Source organism: Phalangium opilio, unplaced genomic scaffold, assembly GCF_054372755.1.
Source record: "Phalangium opilio isolate 3A_F unplaced genomic scaffold, DU_Popi_V2 ptg000017l_1, whole genome shotgun sequence".
NCBI lineage: Eukaryota > Metazoa > Arthropoda > Arachnida > Opiliones > Phalangiidae > Phalangium > Phalangium opilio.
The window spans coordinates 7,700,963-7,721,234 of NW_028324151.1; the positions used below are offsets into that span (position 1 = coordinate 7,700,963).

The 20,272-nt window shown below is 35.8% G+C and overlaps 1 protein-coding gene and 1 long non-coding RNA gene across 4 annotated transcripts in view; one reads left to right on the forward strand and one right to left on the reverse strand.

Annotated features, from left to right (window-relative positions):
- Positions 1–20,272, forward strand: part of LOC149702880 (solute carrier family 2, facilitated glucose transporter member 1-like) — a 69,142-nt gene that overhangs the window by 26,999 nt on the left and 21,871 nt on the right. Inside the window, exon 1 of one of the 3 annotated variants that reach the window (XM_089866801.1) lies at positions 17,266–17,725. The exons of the other annotated variants lie outside the window; for them this stretch is intronic. Coding sequence (XP_089722927.1) covers positions 17,696–17,725 — 30 coding nt within the window. The 5' untranslated portion in view covers positions 17,266–17,695. Of the gene's footprint in view, positions 1–17,265; positions 17,726–20,272 lie in introns of those variants that run through there. 3 annotated transcript variants of the gene reach the window in all.
- Positions 1–20,272, reverse strand: part of LOC149702881 (uncharacterized) — a 55,578-nt gene that overhangs the window by 6,397 nt on the left and 28,909 nt on the right. The window lies entirely within an intron of this gene.

A 20,272-nucleotide genomic window follows, 5' to 3' on the forward strand; every position in this document is an offset into this window, starting at 1 on the left:
ATAACATACAGGCTCTTACACCACTTGCAGGAAGCTTTTCAATTTAGTCCGTCCCAGTTTGTGAATTCCCAAAATCCTTATCTTTCCGCTATTTTAAATAAATTTCTATCTTGAAGTCTAATGAATTCTTACAATGAAACGAACGAACGTCTGTCTGTCTAAATGTACATGTAATGTTATGATTTTAGTTATACGGGTTTCCATATATTTGAACGCTCCTTTGCTTTTGAAATGTGCTGCGTACCCTAGATCCCGTCGTAATCGTTCCAAAGCGTGGGTGGCTGTATTATATATAGGGAATCAATAAGGACTTTTCTAAAAGGGACACACCCCCGAGGCTTGGCGCGCCTGGATTTTAGCCTAACTAGCCGATATCGATTTTTGTCTTGGATCGTTCGAGGAGCTACAGCTACTAGGCATAGTATTCCTTATAATGAAAAGCCCATCGCGATTGGAAATAGGGTGAAGGTCAAACTCGTGCGCATCTCTATATGTTTATATTTAGGCTAGGTCTATCCATAATCTCTAGCAGAAAGGGTTCAGGTAAAGGCAACTTTTTAGGATCTTAACAGGTGTAAACTTAAGAGCTTATCTAGTAGGAGAGCTCTAAGTGAGATGGAGTAGTAATCTCAATGCTTATAACGAAGCCTGTGTACCCCCATCTATGGAATGGCAACGAAGTTTTCCCAGAATCCTCAGTGGGTGTTTTGGTATGGTCGTAAGGTACAAAGACGTCGACAACTCCCTCTGTGTTTTAAAAATATGAGCTAATTCACAAGGACTAGCTTCTATTTTTAAATGGCGCTAAACGCTGCACTTAACAATCCCCTACCGAAGATAGGGGCGTTCCCGAGGTACTCTGGGAGACTTTTATTGCCGCACATGGTCCATCAACATTCTACTCCATCTTAACACTTTTCTCCAAGTGCTTATCACTCTCAAATTGACTCTACACCGATTAAAAGTTAAATGTAATAATTTTAGCACTGTTAAGTGTAAGCTCGAGGCTCCGGTAAGCTCTATAAATATTAAGTGTAATCCATTTAGGACACCGATTACGCGGAGTGACAGACCCCTCGTAAAATCCAGCGATTAGTGTTTTAAACGTAATTAGTGAGTATATGGCCTCTGTAGGAATCTCGAGGGGGACATCACTTATAATTTCTGTTTAAATATTTGAAGCCTTCACGAGTATGACTTTACTGTATTAAATTTCGAGGTTTTACTTGTATTTAGGTGATTTTTACCGTGATTTCAATTTCGTTGAAAGACTTAAATGACTTTCACTGTTTTGTGTAGTTGATTTTGCTCGTGATTCCGCCTCGAAATATGTTTAAACCGTCTGGCATCCATGGGGCTTCAGGGATTATAGCGAGATTCGCGTCTATGGAGAGCTTTCAGATGGGATAGTAGTACGTCACACCCTCCCAAGTCTTACCGCTGTTCTGGTAGCCATATTGGGTGCATTCCTGCTTTAAACTCACCAATATGGCAGCTAAAATTATGTCACGAGACTCGGCTCCTCCTCCAACCGAAAGCTCTCTATACACAAGGTTCCTACAAACCTGGAAAACTCTGGGAAATAGTTGACAAAAAAATCAGGGAAATTTAGTATTTAAAGTAAAATTCTGGGAAATCGGGGAAATTTCTGAGGTTTGAGTATTTTTTTCTCTGTACGGTTTGCTTCAACTATAAAAACCTCTCCCTTTGTTATTGCTCCATATATGGGGGAAAACCTGGAAAACTCAGGGAAATATACGGGGGGAAAAACCTGGAAATTCAGGGAAATCGGTTTTCCAAAAATTGTATGAACCCTGTATACAGATGTTTTCTTAGAGGATTTTAACTATTCAAGATATTTCAGACGGTGTTCAGTTAATTTTGGAAGAAAAAAAATACAATCAAACTTAAAGGGATGTACACTCCGTTATGTATGGGCGTGTCTATAAGACTCAAGAACTATATTTTTTAGTAGTAGTGTTACTATTTCCTGGAGTAGTGATTTGGCTGTCGTCTGCTTGAACGTCTGTTTCTACAGTAGATGCCCATTCGCAATGCACTGATAATGCTACGAACTTCACGCATGCTCAGTAGAGCTATATTTGATGGAAGATAAGTTTGATATAGGCCCCGCCCATACATAACGGATTGTACGTCCCTTTAATACACCGGTATTAATGGTCGTGAAAGAACTAAATTTATTTTAAACCGTTCAATCATAATTTATAAAGCATGCCATAGTCTCGACATATAAGGGTTTTTTTATTTCATACATTTTATCATAATCGTTGATATCACGGTATATTTGAAACGTCGCCATTTCAAAAACGAAATACAGCCTGAAAGTCTTCGTATGAATTGTTTTCTATAACGCCAAGGTCAATTAAACCATCGATCGTCACTGAGCTTATTTCTGTCACAAAGTATATAAATTTTATCAATTTAATGTCTTGGTAAGGAATGCCTTTAGAAAAAAGATCTGTAACTCTATAATAATACCATGAAATAAATCTCAAATTATGCGTAATTTTAAAACGGTTAAAGTGAGAATTCTGGCCAACAGGGAGCGTTAGTTTTTCGACATAAGACCTAGAAAATCGACCTCAAAACAATTTGAGCGCGGCGTCACGTAGACGTTTGGAGGCTCGTCTCTTACGTTATTTCCAGCTTTACTTCAAGGCCGAGGTACAGCGAAATAGGCGAGCCACTGTTGATGAATCTTAGATTCTGCTCTGGGGCAAATTTTGAGGGGGGGGGGGTTCTATAGCTAACTGAAAGCTATGGTGGATTGTGGTTGTAGAGAACTGAAGATAAGTAATGGTGGATTTTCGTAAGAGGAATGCACAAATTCGGAAGGAAAAATAATGCGTAGTTTTCAGACAAGGAGCATTGATACCATTTACACCAGGAAGCCTAGCTCTTCAGTATTGAACTTTGTCCGCCTATTAGGCTGTACTCCTGATGTAAATGGTATCAACCCTCCTTGTCTGAAAACTATGTATTATTTTATCTTTAATTCGCTAACTTTTGCTCCAAAATCGGCAGAGGTCGCCCCCTTCATTATAGAGTAGTGGCACTCCATGTTAACTACCCATAGAGCTTAATACAGTCAAAGGCAAGTAGGTGCCATTACTCTATTCTCGATGCTTGGTTTTCAGTTCGCTAGAATACTTTTCGATGGAACTCGGCCTTTAAATCTATCCACGAAGACTCGCGGAATACAGCTAAAGGCAGGATCTCTAACGACAGTTATTCTTTATCCCTATTGAACTTTCATTCAGCTTTGAATATTTTGGTACCTTTGGATTACGCACTCTCTCCAAATTGCTGAAATGCTAAATGTGTTTGTATTTCACACTGAGTTTGCGTAATGTATAAGCTACGTTGCTGCAAAATTATCCATGGAGTTTGTTTTAGAGTAGTTATTATGTATATGGGGATAGGGTTTTGAGCGTATGGCATTGTCAGGTTGACGCGAACTTTCTTAGTTTCCCAAAAATAGTTTTTAGTCACGCGCCTTCCAAATTTTCAGACTGCAGGTTTGCCCTTTGCTTTCAAATGCATTAGATAACAATTTGGCTCATTTCCCTAACATCTGAGAAAACAGAATTGTTTGAGAATTTCGTGGACGTTAGTGGCGCTACTGTTGAGATTAAAGTTACTTACCGTAATTTTTAAAAACTGCAATTACTAGTATATTACCGATTCACGGTTTACGACTGTCTAGTAATTTAAATGTAGATTTGTTTTACTATAATCGTAAGAGCATTTAAAATAATGAATATTTCAAATTTGAATGATGTATCTAGTTACAATGTTAAAGAAGATGCAAACATGAGTTTTATTGTAGCCTCCTTAATGATGTTTTTAAATTAAGGAATCTAAAATTTCATTTAGTTCATTATATGCATTATTGTATCGGCTTCAACTTTGACCTCGAAATTAATTATAAACCTTTCTTGCAACCTTGAAACATGCCACAAAAATTGCGTCATTTCTATTCAAATATGTATACTTCTACATTACGAAACAAAAATCATTTTTAATTTCTAGTTTGGCAATCTTTATATCAAAAATTAACATATTTATTGAATGTTATTTAATCAACTTTACTTTGGAAAATATTAATTTTTGAAATTACCATCGTGATGAAGAAAATTGAGATAATCAATCAGAACTTTGAGTATTTCTGCAGGAAATTAAATCAAAAAGCATTTTTAATTGCAATGCTAGTTTGACTATAGCTTTAAATCAACAATAAACATATTTATTGAAATTTTATCTAATCACCTTTCCTTCGAAAAAAATATTCTTTCGCTTTTCAAGTATCAAAACTTACTTTTTAATACTAAATTTTGACATTTTTAGATTATTTAAATCTATCAAAAAATCTTAATTTAATCTCAATTAAACGCGATTATCCCTTTAATGTTTACATATAAATTAGAGCCTTCGGTTTATAATCTATGGAAGTAACAAAGAAGCAGCGTATAAACTAAATTAGGCCGCTATTCCAATGAAGTCACTCCAGTAATAATGTTATATTTTGACAGCTTAGAGTTCTCGAGCAAATATTACGTTTCTCCATCTGTCACCTTTTAATCGAAAGTGCCAGCCAGAGTTAATTCCGGTTCACTGTCAGAGAAATAACTACTTCTCTTATAACTTTGATGAGAACAAACTTATATCGTCACTTATTTTACCCTTACCCTCTCTGACAGATGTCATTTTTTATGACTTTTATTATATATCAAAAATAACATAACTCGAAGTTCGTATTGAATCTTATTTATTAGTTCATTAACTTCTGATTAATTTACTTCTATTATTACCTGATGTTTCAGTAACGTCTAATTTACTTCTGTTATTACCTGATGTTTCATTAACGTCTAATTTACTTCTGTTATTACCTGATGTTTCATTAACGTCTAATTTACTTCTGTTATTATCTGATGTTTCATTAACGTCTGATTAATTTACTTCTGTTATTACCTGATGTTTCATTAACGTCTGATTAATTTACTTTTATTATTACCTGATGTTTCATTAACGTCTAATTTACTTCTATTATTACCTGATGTTTCATTAACGTCTGATTAATTTACTTCTATTATTACCTGATGTTTCAGTAACGTCTAATTTACTTTTATTATTACCTGATGTTTCATTAACGTCTAATTTACTTCTATAATTACCTGATGTTTCATTAACGTCTGATTAATTTACTTCTATTATTACCTGATGTTTGTCTGTTTCAAGCTGTCTACCCTAGATGGCGCCACAGACTTTGTGGAACTGCTTTAATGCTTTTGTCTAGTTTTGAAATAACCTTGAGTCTTTCAATCACTCCTCTCCTCAGGCTCCATTCTCTTCTCCTAAATGTCATCACCATGGCAACGCGCATCCTCTATTCCGTAGCCTTCTTTAAGCTTGACACAGGGAACGCATTCGGTTGGGAGAGTATGTCAATAAAGGGTTAACCCCCCCCCCCCTTGTGTACACACACCCACAAAAAATGTAGGGGTGTGTAAAAATCGAAGGTGATGAGCTGAAATCAAAGATGAATGAATTTCATCTCTTTTATTGGAGCATTTTTAATGGAGGATCAATATATCTTGGCTATATTTGGGATGCGGGATTATGGGATTGGAAGAGGCTGAGACCCTGGATAGTTGCTTCGTCTTGAACACCGGTGTTATGCAAGGCAGTTTCACCATTTCTATTGAAGGGGTTAAATGGAAAATATCGTTATATCTTGGCTGTTTTTGGGATGCGGGATTATGGGATTGGAAGAGGCTGAGCCCCTGGATAGTTGCTTCTCCTGGAACACCGATGTTCTGCAAGGTGGCGTCACCTCTTTTCTATTGGAGCGTTTTAAATTATTATCTTAGCTATTTTTGGGATGCTGGATTATGGGATTGTAAGAGGCTGAGCCCCTGTATGATCGCTTTTTATTGAACATTGGTGTGCGGCGAGGGAAACATTGATACCGTCGCGATTGAATTTCTGAAAAGAAATTTTGTCTAGGCTTTACTTGGAATTTTAAGAGGCTGAGCTCCTGGAACACTTGGGTTGCGTATACAGGGTGTTTCTGAAACATCTGGTCGGTTTTGAGTCGAAAATGTTCTATAACATTTTGCCTTCCGGGGAAATGTTTTGAGTAATTTACGGATGACCCCTTAAAGTGTTAGTGACATAATTTTCGTCACCCACAAACTTAAAATGCTAAAAAAATCCTTGAAAAATCTAGTTTATTATGATATGTTTACTTTTGAATTTGGTTTCGTAGCAATTTGTAAAATTGCAATCAAAGTTACGTGTTTGGAAAAGGCCTAGTTAAAATTTTGTTTCGCTTGATGACGTAGTAAGGAGAAATTTTCACTCTAGATGTCGCTCACGTGACGCGCCTGTTAGTGTCTCAGCACCGCGTTAAGCCTATTTTATTCATATTCGCGCAGAATTAGTAGACTCGGGAGTCTCGGGCGCGCGCGCTTGGCTTTTCCGCGAGATGCCGTGAGTGACGTAGCAAGGAGAAAAACCCGCGAAAAATCTTCTCCGCAAATTTGCTTTTGCCCCCCAAATTTCAAGTTTTCAAAGTGTTTTTTCCGTGTTTTCCTTCATATTTAAATATTAATCAAGCATATTTTTGGAATCAGAAGAGTTTAAACTCTCAAAAAAGTAAGGTTTTCTTTAGATTTGAGATCATTTTTAAATCACGTCGCTATTCCTTTAAATTTAATTAAAAAACTGAAAGACAATACTAATTTAATTAAGGGGTCAGGCGCCATCCCTAAAACACTATTTAAATCATAACTCGAAAACAGTGGTACTTAGGGAAAAATGTCATAGAACACTTTCGACTCAAAATCACCCAAAGAACATATACCATAATTTATGGCTGACTTATCAAAAACACCCTGTATATATAAATAACATCTTTATGATGAATTCTAATTTTTAATGGATTATAATACTAAGAGGCCATAAAATGAAACCCGTTTTAAGACGAATTAAGCATCTTTATAGACTGTTAGAAGCAATGGTTACAACAGTTCTAAAGGCATCGTGTTTGAAGCTGATTAATATTTCGCTGACAAATAAGGATAGATTTGTAATAACAATAAACTTTCTGTTCAACAGTAGCCTTAAACTTGACTCGTGTCGTCTGGTAGGTTTTGAAAGGACTCGAAATAAATTGCTATCACACTACGCTACGCGGTTTGTTTATATTTAGCTCGGAATGAAACGCCGTGCCTCTGTCCTCGTTTGAGGCCTCTTTGTACTTTCTCGAGGCATTTTTGAGTCATAACGAGATTCCTTCTTGCAAAGCTTGCATTTCCCCCGACTCTAGAACAAAGTTTTTATTTTCGGATGCTGCCTGTTAGACTAATCCATTCTTTAAGCCCCGGCCTCCTGCATTTTACTTCACCGAGATTCGGCTCCAATCTCGAAAGAGGGAAGTTTGAAACTGGAGTAAGATAGTTGGGGGGGGCCTTCCGTGGGTTGAGGGAAGTTTGATGCTGGAGTGACATAGTTGAGGACCCATCCGTGGTGGTAAAAACTATTGGCATGCTTAAATTCAATGTTGGGCATCATGGAGTACTGCCACCTCTCGGCTTAGTCACGTGTAAATAGAAGTTATATTGTTGATATAACCAAGTGGCACCTAAAGCTTATGCCCAACCTAAAACAGGGGTACTATGGGTAAAATTTACGGCCATGAGTGGGAAGGGCCCTCTCGTGTAAGCGCTTTATAGAGTATGATGACTACTCCAGAGTAAATTTCTATCCTCCAAGCTCGAACTCAAGAGATTTTTGTTCCGAGAACTCAGAATCCGAAGGTCTCGCAACATCGATCCGGAATCATGGCGCGAAAATAAGGCTGTAGTTAGTTCCATCTGTAGGAATGGATGTAATGGCTTAACTATAATAATAATAATATAATAATAAGTTTATTGACGGGTAAAAAGAAACCCAGAGGCTTATTGTGGCCCTACTCGGGTACAAACAAATTAGAAAAAGTAATAATAATAATAATAATAATAAATAAGAACGGAGCAAATGAGTTAAACAAAAGAAATAAAAAGAAAAAAAAACAAATTAAATTAAAAAACAAAACAAAATTAAAATTAAAATTAAAAAAAAAAAACATAACAAAATTAAAACAAAACAAAACAAAACACACAAAAAAAGCAATGACGCAACTCAGTGGACGAATTTGTCTAACCGAGCCTTGAACGCATGGACGGACGAGTTCCTCTTCACCTCACTAGGGAGACCATTCCACGAGTTAATAACGCGTTGCGTGAAAAAGACACGCCGAGGCAGGGACGTACAGCGGAACTTGGAAATAGTTGAATGTCAATTATATTGTTTTTAAGTTTTTAATACATATAGGTAATCTATTTCTTGAGAAGTGGTTACTTAAGCCTAATTTTAAATCATTTTCATGTATCGAGATGAATGTCATTTCTATATAATCAATAAATGTTAAGACTAATATCAGCCAATGCTTCAAAAATTCAAATCGCAGAGAATTGCCTGTAGAGATGTAATGTAAACAATGTAGCTTTTCCCCGATTTACTTTCTTAATGTTTTGGCCTCTATTTCCGGCTTTTCTCTCTTGATTGAAAGACTTCCCCGGAAATGAGCTAGGAATATTAGCGAAATTACTTTTCTCATCTACAGTTCAGGGTTACCACGAGTCAGGGAAAAGTTAGGGAAATTCAAAATGGGCCCAAAAAAGGGTCATGAAAAAGTCAGAGAATTTGAAGAATTTCAACAAAGTCAGGGAATTTTTTTAAAGTCAGTTGGGTCACGTTTTAAACGAAGTTTTAACGAGATCACGTTTGACCAGACACCGAAATCCCCGAGCTCACTCCGCAATGGCAATATTCCTAAAATGCGATCTAAACTAAATTGGTAACTTATACCAACCCTTCTTTTATTTCGAACAATAACAATTAAGCCTAAAAACGTCATAAAAAATCGTAGAAAAGGTCAATGAAAGTCAGGAAATCAGGAGAAAGCGATCGACCGATCGTCACGTCAGTTTTCAAAATCCCTACGAGAGGGAGTTGGGTGACTGTAATTCCAACTGGAGTCTGAAGAGGCAGTTTCTTCTCGACGCTCCCTAGCCTAACCCACTAAAACTTAAACCCGCTAAGTTTACAAAATTTATTCAGAACAAGAACCTAACATAAATTATCAACCAAAAATAGATATCCGTAGGTAGTTTAAATAAAATAAACATGAACTTCCATGTAACATCCCTCTATTTTTGAAATTGATGACGTATGGAAACTGTATTGGTCGTAATGTTAGACTATTTTAAATGTTGACTCTTCCATAATGGGCTATTGGGCTTTCAAATTTAAAAGACAAACTTTTACCGTAAAATTTTACTTTAACCAAAAACGAACGATTAATATTTTAGTCTTTTAAAATAAGTTGGTGGTTATTTAGCCGAGGAGTCAGAACAGTTTTAGGTTATCAACATACGGTGTTTCAAAGAATCAATGTTAAGGCCTTTTCAGGCGATACAACTTCTTGATTAGTTTAGATGAGTCAACTTGAGTTGAGTAAACTAGTTGGGATGTGTGAACAGAAGTTGGACAAGTTGAACGACCAAAGTTTGACCCATCTAATTGAGTTAAAAGTTGTATCGTGTAAAAAGGCCTTAAAGGTAGCATAACAAAAGAACGGCCTTTTCCTAAATATAAAAAGAAAAATATTAAAATAATAAATGATCTCTTATTACAAAATAATTGCCATTTAGTCTTAAAACAATCAAGGACTACTGCGTCATCCGCCATTGCGTTTTTGTGGCGTCTGCTAGCCCGAACCTCTCACCCCTACCTTACCTTTACCTCTCTCAGCCTGTGAGAATTCAACCAATCATGTAAGGGTAAGAGGTTCGGTTCAATGGCGGATAGCGCAGTAGTCCTCGTTTTTAATACTAATTAAAATGCTAATTCTTTTGTAGTAAAAGATCATTTATTTATTTTTAATATTTTTTTGTTTTTATATTTAGAAAAAGACCGTTCTTTTAAGGTATAATGTAATGTTACTTGTCCTTTCCTTTAACTGATTTTGTCAAATTGTGAGGAAAGTCAAGGAGATCGTAGCTTGAGAATGTCCGATCCCTTGGTTTTGCCGCGCCTTCGAAAACCTTCTCCGTATTGGTGGATAACCTGGCGTAGTTTGAAGTATACTAGAAGAGCTAAAAATTTCAGTTTCCATGGCAACCTGGCGTACGTGATACGTTGCGCATCTTCCCACGATTAACGATTTCTAGTCTCGAGTTCGTTCTTCACTCTCTTTCGTGGTGTTCTTCGCAGTATTTTTGGCGCCCTTCCAAACTCCGAAGATCCTCTCTCTCTCTGGGAGACTCGTCTGGGGGTCGCTTTACTACGATATTATACGTCAATGACTGAAAGTTAACGACAATTTAGGGAGAAAGTGACGGAATACGAGGAAATATCGCTGTAATAACTTGATTAATTCTACCAGGTTATGGTGGGGGAATGGAGGTTTTGATTGAGATATCCTGTAAAGGCACGCTTATGAATTATTTTTTTTTTGTGGCTCGGGTTCATGGCTGTTAGTTTGGACCCTAGCTCAATCTAGTTCTCTTAATGGTATTAATTCACACAGCTGTGTTGAGGGTAAATGTACTGGGGGTCTGCTCTGAATAAAATCAGGGATAGATTTAATTTTAAAAGTAGGAATGGAGAACGGTTAATATTTACTTCAGTCCGACTCATAGACCACCCAGTATAGAGCCCTCCCTCCAACACGTAACGAAAAGTTAAAATTTTCTTATTGGCTCACTTAAACTACGTTTTGATGACGTTGCTGACGGGGACGCCGAAAAATACGCAATTCATTTTTACCTCTGTCGCTATGACCCGCCTCTTCTTTCATACCCCGTCCCGTGGAAGGGATTGACGCGCGTACAGATTACTCTGTTCTCCATTCCTACTTCCAAAATTGAATCTATACCTGATAAAATCTAGTATAAAATCGATTAATATTTGTTAACTTCGAAGATGGCGATATTGTACCGGTATAAGACATTTAATCGAATATTTCTATTTTAAATAGAAACTACTTGTTAAATTATTTTATTAAGGCAATTTTTATTAACTTAATCGTTAATGAGACTGGAAACGATAAGTTTTAATAACAAAATAACCAAAATTTTTAAAAATCAAAAATATCTAAAATGACGTCTTTGTTTTGAAGGAAATCTATATAAACGCGTCATTGGACTTAATGTATTACTATATGTTTCGTAAAGAAATTGAACCGATCCTTTATAACTTAAATTATTATGAAATACGTATTTTCTTTTCAAAGTATAATAATCCACGAAAGAAAGGTCTACAGATCTATCATAGGTGCACTTAGACTTTAACCATACAATGATAACTCAATGGGTACTTAACTTTTGGTAAAACCTTGGATTACTACGAACATAAGTTTATAAGATATGTTCCATAAGTTTGTCATTGGTTACTGAGAGCTTGTCATGAAGTGGCGTAGGTCATAGATTCGAGGTAAAGCGACACCTAGTGAGGTGCTGTCAAAGGCTTAGAACCGACTAAATAGGAAGATGGAAGTACTGCAAAATTAACCACCGAGTGTAGTCAATTCTCGCTTGTCGTTCTCGAACTAGGTCGAGCTGTAAGTCTCTAGTATTACGAAGTATAGGTAGTGTCATGTTTATGGAACACATCTTATAAACTTATGTTACGAAGTAAAGGAAACTCTCTAAGTAAGCGAGGTTCATTTCAAATTAATACAATGGATTATAAATCGTAACAATGTATACGTGAAACGGTGTTTCAATCAAGCTTCTTACCGGCCCTGCAGAATTTGAAACTTGCTACTTGCGACGTATAGTTCGAATTTTCGAAATTGTCCCAGCAGTCTAACCTAATTATACTCTTTTTTGATATTTATTTATGTATGTACGGGTATCGAATGATTTATAGAATTTTAAATTAGTTTTAAGGAAAGTTTTTATTTTCTTGTAAAACCCCGGTTTCAAACTTAAATTTATAAAGAGGTGGTAACACAACACGCGGCGGGAAAACATAGCGTCAGATCAATAATAAAGTAAGGACCAGTTGCGTGTGTGATCTAGGAGGATTAAGCGCAAGGAGTCGAAGTTTCCGTGGAAACCCTTGTTACCTCTTGCAGCTTCCACTCCCATTCGTATGGTTGTTATAGTTTCAACTTCTCTTCCCCATGAACGAAGGTAGGGGGAAGAGAACAAAGCCGTGTTTACACGAGACATTTTGATACCGTTTTCAACCGTTATGGAAAGGCTTAAATCTTTTTTCACGAAAGACCTCAGCAAAATGTTCCATTTCGACCATTCTAAGACTATTGGAAACGCTACTTGTGAGATCAGTGAGAATGAGATAAGATGGGAGTGGAATAAACAATGGGATTGAAAATCTCCCAGTGTACCTCGCGCCCGCGATTGTTAAGTGGTGCCGCCTAGCGCCATTGTATTTGTAAGGGGAGAACTAGCTTCTATTTTTAAGACAGATTACGGTTCCGTAACTGTACGACTCTGCCTAATCGCTGAGGATGCTGGGAGGACTTCGTTGGCGTAGATGGGGGTATAGAGGCAACGGTATGGGGATTACCACTCCATCCCTCTCTTCTTCAAGACGAGATCGCCGAACTTCATGCGCGTTAAAAAAACCTATAGTTCCTCTCTGGTGGATGAGTCCAGATCGTACTACATCCCTGTAAGACCCAACAAACTCCTTGCCTTACGCTTTGTCCTCTTAGATTTAATCTATCCTTGGTCTCTTGGTGTTCTTAAACACCAGATGGAAGGCGTCAAAATCGTCGACACCGTAAGCCCCAACAAGGTCTTTCACGTCAAGAGACCAATGTAAGGCATTTTTTTTTTCAAGGGTAAGGCGTAATTAGCTTATCGCGTACCACCGTACCTTTAAATCAATGGAGAATTTTTAAATGTTCTGTTGGAAATTAACTAGGGCTGGGTTGGAGAGTGTCTCGGTCTCGGTGAAGCGGAATGTGATGATAATCTCGGTGTCCTAAAACCCCTTTGAGACAGATAATCCGGATTTATTCGGTTAAAACTGGTTTCCAAGTTATGCGGTGATAATTTATCTGTTCTCTTACAGGTCTGTACTCTGTAGCTTTAACGTTACGTGTTATGTTAACCCCTTTTTTATATAAAGCATAAGCATTTGAATGAAAAAGAAATATAAGCAATAAAACTAGTTTCGGCGGTAACCATCAACGTTTTAACAGAATTCCAAAAGTTTCCTCTTTAGAAAATTTTATTCACAATTTCAGGTATAAGCCTAATTGGACTGAGTTAATAAACTGTCACTTTTGGGCCACAATGTTGCTCTGAACCCAATTATGTAATTTTTATCGTGAATACCGAATATTCTTAGTTTTCACCATAATTGGATTTATAACCTTATAATGCATCAGTATAGGTCTACCGTAGGGTCTACAGTGTCGGCATTGTCCATCTTCCTTAAAAGTTGATCTTCTAAACCGAAACAGAATAGAAGCATGGCCTATTGTGATTCGTTCATTTTTATTGTGAATATTATTAGTTTTCAACATAACTACGCAAGCAATTTTTATCGTGAATACCGAATATTCATAGTTTTCACCATAACTCTAATTGGATTTATAACCCTATAATGCATAAGTATAGGTCTACCGTGGGGTTTATAGTATCGACATTGTCCATCTATGTTCAAAAGTTGATCTTCTAAACCGAAACAGAAGAAGCATGGCTTATTATGATTCGTTCATTTTTATTGTGAATACCGATTATTATTAGTTTTCAGCATAACTATAAATGGAATCACAATCCCAAAATACATAAGTATAGGTCTGCCGTAGAGTTTATAGTATCGACATTGTTCATCTTCGTTCAGAAGTTTATCTTTGAAACAGAATAGAAGCATGGTGTTATTGTGAGTCTGGTTATAAGGCTAGAGATCGAGATTACAGTAGGTTATCTGCCACAAGGAGCGCCCCTGTACCCTTTTATAAAGGATGAGTTCTCGTAGCAAATATCCTTTCGATCCAAATTTACTGAGAGTATGATAGGCTTATGATGGAACCTTTCTTAAGGCGATTCAAACGCATACAATCAAACCATTAACGATTTTAAGACCGCCCATTCTTTACAGAGATGCTCAGAATTGACCTGACCATTTCTTAACATACTTCTTTAATATAAAGTACATCCCCGTTTGATACCGCAGAAGGTATACGCTCTTTTAAGCGGTTTCGGGAATTTTTACGCATCTAAGAAGTTGCGAAACTTTTGAATTGAAATTAGCATAACAATTTCTAAAGATGTGAACTTATCAAATTTTTTTGGATGTTTTTATCGAGTAATAGCAGATTCTTGCCTTTGATGGTATTAGGTGTTTTATAAAAATTGTCTGGAATGTCGGGACTCTATAAATCAATAGGAACTCGTTTTTTCTCCAATAACCTCTCTCAATGAGAAAATGAAGTTACGTAAATTTTACCGATTTTTTTATCACTTAAAATATATGGCATGTCTGGTGAATTTATCAAGGTAAAGGTAGAAAGAAGTTAGATTAAAAACTACCTTTACTAGCATCAAGTTTTATATATTAATTAACATTAATATATTATTCAAATAAATTCATAGAAAATAAACACAACTACATCTTATTATTAAAATCAAGAAGTGATATCTAGTTTATTAGGGAGAAGGCATAAATTCGCCACAATTCCAGCTTTATCTCCAGTCCAAACGTAGGTCCGGAGGCAGTTAATCCTTGCCTCTAAATTACAACCAGCATCTCATTGGTTCTTGAAAACTTACGTTAGCGCGACGCGAATGACGAAAATTACGTATTTTCCGACTGAGGAGAGGCGAAATAGCCTGGGCTCCTTTTACGTCCCCCCCTTGTATTTTGAAAAAGGGACTGAGACTATGGCGCGCGAATACTCAGGTATCTTATACCTTCACCCTAATAAACTAGATATCACTTCTTGTTAAAATAAAATAATAATAATAATTTCCTTAAGTCCGATCGAAGGTATAAATTTCAATAAAATTACTTTATACCAATTAATTAAAACTCTTTAATTTTTTAACAGCTTATAAATAAAATCCCTCGCGTGAGTCGCGTTGCACTTTTACTATGGGTCACTTTTCCAAGGTTACCTATGGAATAAAACTTTACTTTCAATCTTGCAAATTCGCAACCATCTTACTCTGTAAAAAGCATATTTATTTTTATAAATTATCAATTTAATTTTGCATCGTTAGTGTTACAAAGTTTAATTATATATAACCCTTTAGGCTATAATAATTTTGTACAGGTGGAAAGAGCTATAGGAGTATATATGTACAGGGTATGTTAGCTATTCGAGGAGGGCCATTAATTTCTTAAATTTAGTGGGTATCCCTACGTTCATCTTTAATTAAACTGGTGTTGTAGAATTAACTTTTACATAAGACAAAAATATTGTTTTAGATATAAATTATGCATTCTTAGTTAATTTGGATCCCCTAATCAAAACCACCAGATTATATAAGGTACTAGCAACAAAGGCACCCTTCGGGACGTCATTTTTAAAGATGGCGGGCAAATCCAAACCCAAAAGACCGTCTATTGGAGAAATTGGTAGAAACGCATGGACGTTATTTCAAGAAGTGATATCTAGTTTATTAGGGAGAAGGAATAAATTCGCCACGTTTCCAGTTTTATCTCCAGTCCAAACGTAGGTCCGGAGTTAATCCCCGAATAAATTTACAACCAGCATCCCATTGGTTCTTGAAAACTCACGTCAGCGCGACGAGAATGACGAAAATTACGTATTTTCCGATTGAGGAGAGGCGAAATAGCCCGGCCTCCTTTTACGTCCCCCTTGTATTTTGAAACGGGGACTGGGACTATGGCGCGCGAAAACTTGGGCATCTTATACCTTCTCCCTAATAAAATAGATATCATTTCTTGGCTGGGCACGTTGATTAGTAGTCAGTCAGTCAATCAACACAGATTGGCATCAAATATCTAAGCCAACCTATTTATTAATTATAATATATACCTTTCTTAAGGGTTCTTGGCTCTTTGCATAAAATATTAATCAAAAAGACTTCTTGTTGGTTTCCAACGCGGACTTTCTGGCGCCAGTTCCGACCCCCCAAACCCTAGTTATTAGAATTTTTTCCGTTTCAAATATCGCTACGCCCTTTCTTAACTTTTTTTGTACTTAACTTTGGCATTTTGAAATTTTTAAAAACGTGGTCCACGAAGAAATATGGAAAATCAAATTCAGTCACATTTTTTTTCTTCAAATAAAATTGAATTATTTTTAGATTTTTTTATTATGATTTTTTTTAAAGAGAAATTGGTAAATTTTTGTCAATTGAAAATGATTGATTTAAATTGGGAAGGAATTTTGTCATACGCGTCAGGAGACTTGTTAAATCTTGTGTCTTTATATTGAAATTGACATTTACAATTTTTCTTATAAATTGTCAAAAATATTGACTTGGCTATTCATGCTTCGGATTTTTTTAAGGCAAAATTAACTAGCTGTAACTATATTTGGTTAGAATGTTTATTGCGCCTCAAAATTGGCCTAATTTTGTCAAAATTAATTTTAATCACGACTTTCGGCATTAAAATAGACCTTTTTTTGGTTACTTATTCACTATCACTATATTTAGTTCAAACTTTCAAGCTTAGAAACGACTTAATTTCAATTTAAAAATAAAAGATCCAGTTTTTCGCCGAATTTTGACAACATTAATTGCTTTAAACTCGAAAGACCTCGAATCAAAACTTAATTAAGCTTTTAAGCCTAAATATTTAAATGACACTTTCCCTTTAAAATACCTGTACATTCCAACGAAAACAATTTTGGAGGTTGGGTCCTTTTTTTAGTTTCAAAGAAATTTGGTAGAAGTACTCTTTAAAACATTTCTATAGCAATAATTACCTGTTATTGCGTTTTTTTACCAATAAAAAAAATAAAAACCAGCTGCAGACGAAATTATTCCTACGTACCTGCAGGTATAAACTTTTTTAAAGCTGGAATTTAGCGAAACTTACCCTGATTTGTAGGCTGGTCGGTGACGTAATCGACCCAACCTCCCTCTCGACCAATAAGAGAGCGCCAGGCAGATCCCGCCAAAACGCACCTATTTTTCCGCGACTCCGCGTCGATTCAGCTTCAGTTCTCGGTTTTCACTCAAAACAGTTGTACTCTCGTCGTCTGCAATCCCGCGCTTCTACTCAAAAAGTGCTACTAGAGTTTTTACCGTAATATTTCGATATAATTCTACTAGACATTATTTTAGCGGGATAGTTAGCGATAGAAAGCCGAATAGCTTCGAGTTCTGAAAAACAGTATTGCGTTTAGGAAGATTTTAATATTATCGCGTTTTTTTACCTAAACCTCAAAACTTCGCGTGCCTTTTGCCCCCCAAATTTTAAAAATAAATAAAAATCGAGTGAAATTTTAAATTTAAAACAAACTTTGAATAAAAGTTGAATAAGAAACTGTGATATTTTTAGTATAAACTATAGGACACTCTGAACAATTTTAGTATATTTATACATTTTTAAATAACTATATATATAATCAAAACGGTATATCAAAACTGAGAAAAATTAAGCGTCAAATATGCCGCACGTTCATATTCAGAAAATACGTGTAAGTATATGAAAATTTTATTTTAATATTAGATTTCAATTCAAAGTTTTAATATTAAATATAAATATTTCTGATTGAATTTTAAATGATTATTTGGTATTTTAAACATTGGGAATTAAAATTAACTCGAAACTTAAAAGGGAAAAACACCGCTTGAACAATTAGGAAATTAATTAATAATAAAATAGACCAATTCGGGGCTGAATTTAAACATTAAAAAAAATTAATCTAATATTGGAACTCTGTAAAAGTGCAGGGTGTTTCAGGTAAGTCTGGCGGCATAAGTTAAGGGGGATGTTCTTTGGGTTATTTTGAGTCGAAAATGTTCTATGACATGTTGCCGTCCGGGTCACCGTTTTTATGTTAAGATTGGGCAAAGTATTTTATGGATGACCCCTTAAATTTAATTAAGAAACTGAAAGACAATTATTTCAAATTTAATTACGGGGTCATCCATAAAACACCTATGAAATCATAACTCGAAAACAGTAACGTACCCGGAATGCAAAATGTCATAGAACATTTTGGACTCAAAATTGCCCAAAGAACATCCCCCTTAATTTATGTCAGACTTATCAGAAACACCCTGTATTATAATCGAAATTACAAACTATTAATAACCCTTGCCGAAATTTAAATTGGCCAGTTTGTTTTTACTATCCTTATTACGTCAATGTAATATGAAACCCAGTGGGAGCATTGAGTATCTTCTGGTTGAGCTGGTTGACAAGTATTTTATTTTTAGACGCATGCTTCTGATTGAACTTTAGACGCAATTGCAAGGACCTAGACTTGTTTTATTTTAAATTATACTTAACAAAAATGGGAAAGAATTTCAAATGGAAGCCGACTTTGTACTTTTAATGATAATTCCGCCCGGGCTCAGCTATTGCTTGTTTATAGTTGAAATTTTTATTTTGATGCATGAAGTTTTTGTTAAAAAAATTTTGTTCGAATATGTTTGGGCTACGTGGACAATTAAAAGTTTTCCGCTGTACATAAATGCGGCTAGGGGATTGATTAACAATAGTTTAAATTGAATATTTATTGCAATAATCTGGCCTTTTTTAAAGTTGCGGCTTAATGTGGTTTGGTGCAATATTGCCTTTAATTGCTACTTCTAACGATTTTATTGTAAAAATCGTTGTGAATAAACTGTTTTGCTTTTAAATTCGTATAAATGTAAGTTACAAAGGCGAATTTTGCAATAATCTTGCCCATTTTAAGAGTGCAACTCAATGCAATTAATGCAATATTGCCAATAAGATTGATTATTTCACTTAACGATTTCATTATAAATCGTAGTAAATAAAACGTTTTTGCTTTTAAAGTCATTAAAAAGTAAGTTGCAAAGGCTATATTTAAGCTCGAATTTTGCAATAATCTGGCCCTTTTAAGGTTGCAACGCAATGCAATATGTCTTTAATTAATTGCTACTTCTAACGATTTTATCGTAAATCGTAGTAAATAAACTCTTTTCCCTTTAAATTCGTGTGAATGTAAGTAGTTGCAAACTTGCAAAGGCTATTTTTAACCTCGGAATTTGAATTGCAAATTGGAGCGATTTCAAAAACGTCATGAAATAACTGAATAGCAGTTACGATGTTATCTCTTTGAAGTATTTTAACTCATTCCTCATACTCTATGGGAAACAGTTAACAAATTTCCACAACTCAAACGTTACAATTATTATTCCCAAAATAAAAAAAATCCAGAAATAAATCTAGTTCTTAATTAATATCTTCCCCATATTTTCCCGATACTTTTAATTAACACCATACGTATAAACCCAACGAAAACTTCATTACTGTAAAGAAAGACAATTAACTCGGCATTCCAAAGGAGAACCGTCATTATTATGTTAAAGAGAACGGGACGGTAGCTCAAGTTTGAATTAACGATGTTTTGAAGAAACATCTATCCAGGAAAAACCCGGCGGTTTTAGAAACAAAACTGGCAGCCCTGCAGCTAAGCATGTCTCTTACGGAGTTAGACCCCATGTCACTTGTCAGTAACCCTTATCCCTTTTCCTTATATGGAAAAGTCAAGTATCAACTGTCAAGTCACTTTGTCAATGGTATTTCGGGATCGTAGACCCCTTTTCTTTAGGATAGGAAACACTCAAGGAAGAAGTTAGGCTTAAAAGGGAACTCCACGACGCCACATCGAGTGTGGGGCATGGGTTGGTGGTGGGTTTATTTATACACGCCAACCATTGGCTAATGGTGGAAGGCTCGTTCCATAGACGACGTTATTGCAACATCGATCCGTTCTCGTGTTACGTCACCGCGCACACCCGAAATAAAGACGAACTCTGATTGGTTAAAAGCGGGCGCGTTGGCCCGTTCAGTTCAAAACTGCGTGTCCCAGTGGGATATGACTCTAAATCCTCTCTGTTCTAGAATACCAGAGAAATCTTATTGATTTATTTTTCTTTCAATCCTTTTTCAAAGCGTATGTTACGCAATGAGAAAGAAGTGTACGTAACTACGCTGTTCTTAAGCCACTTTTATTACTAATTCCCTGCCTTGCACTCTATTGGCTTCG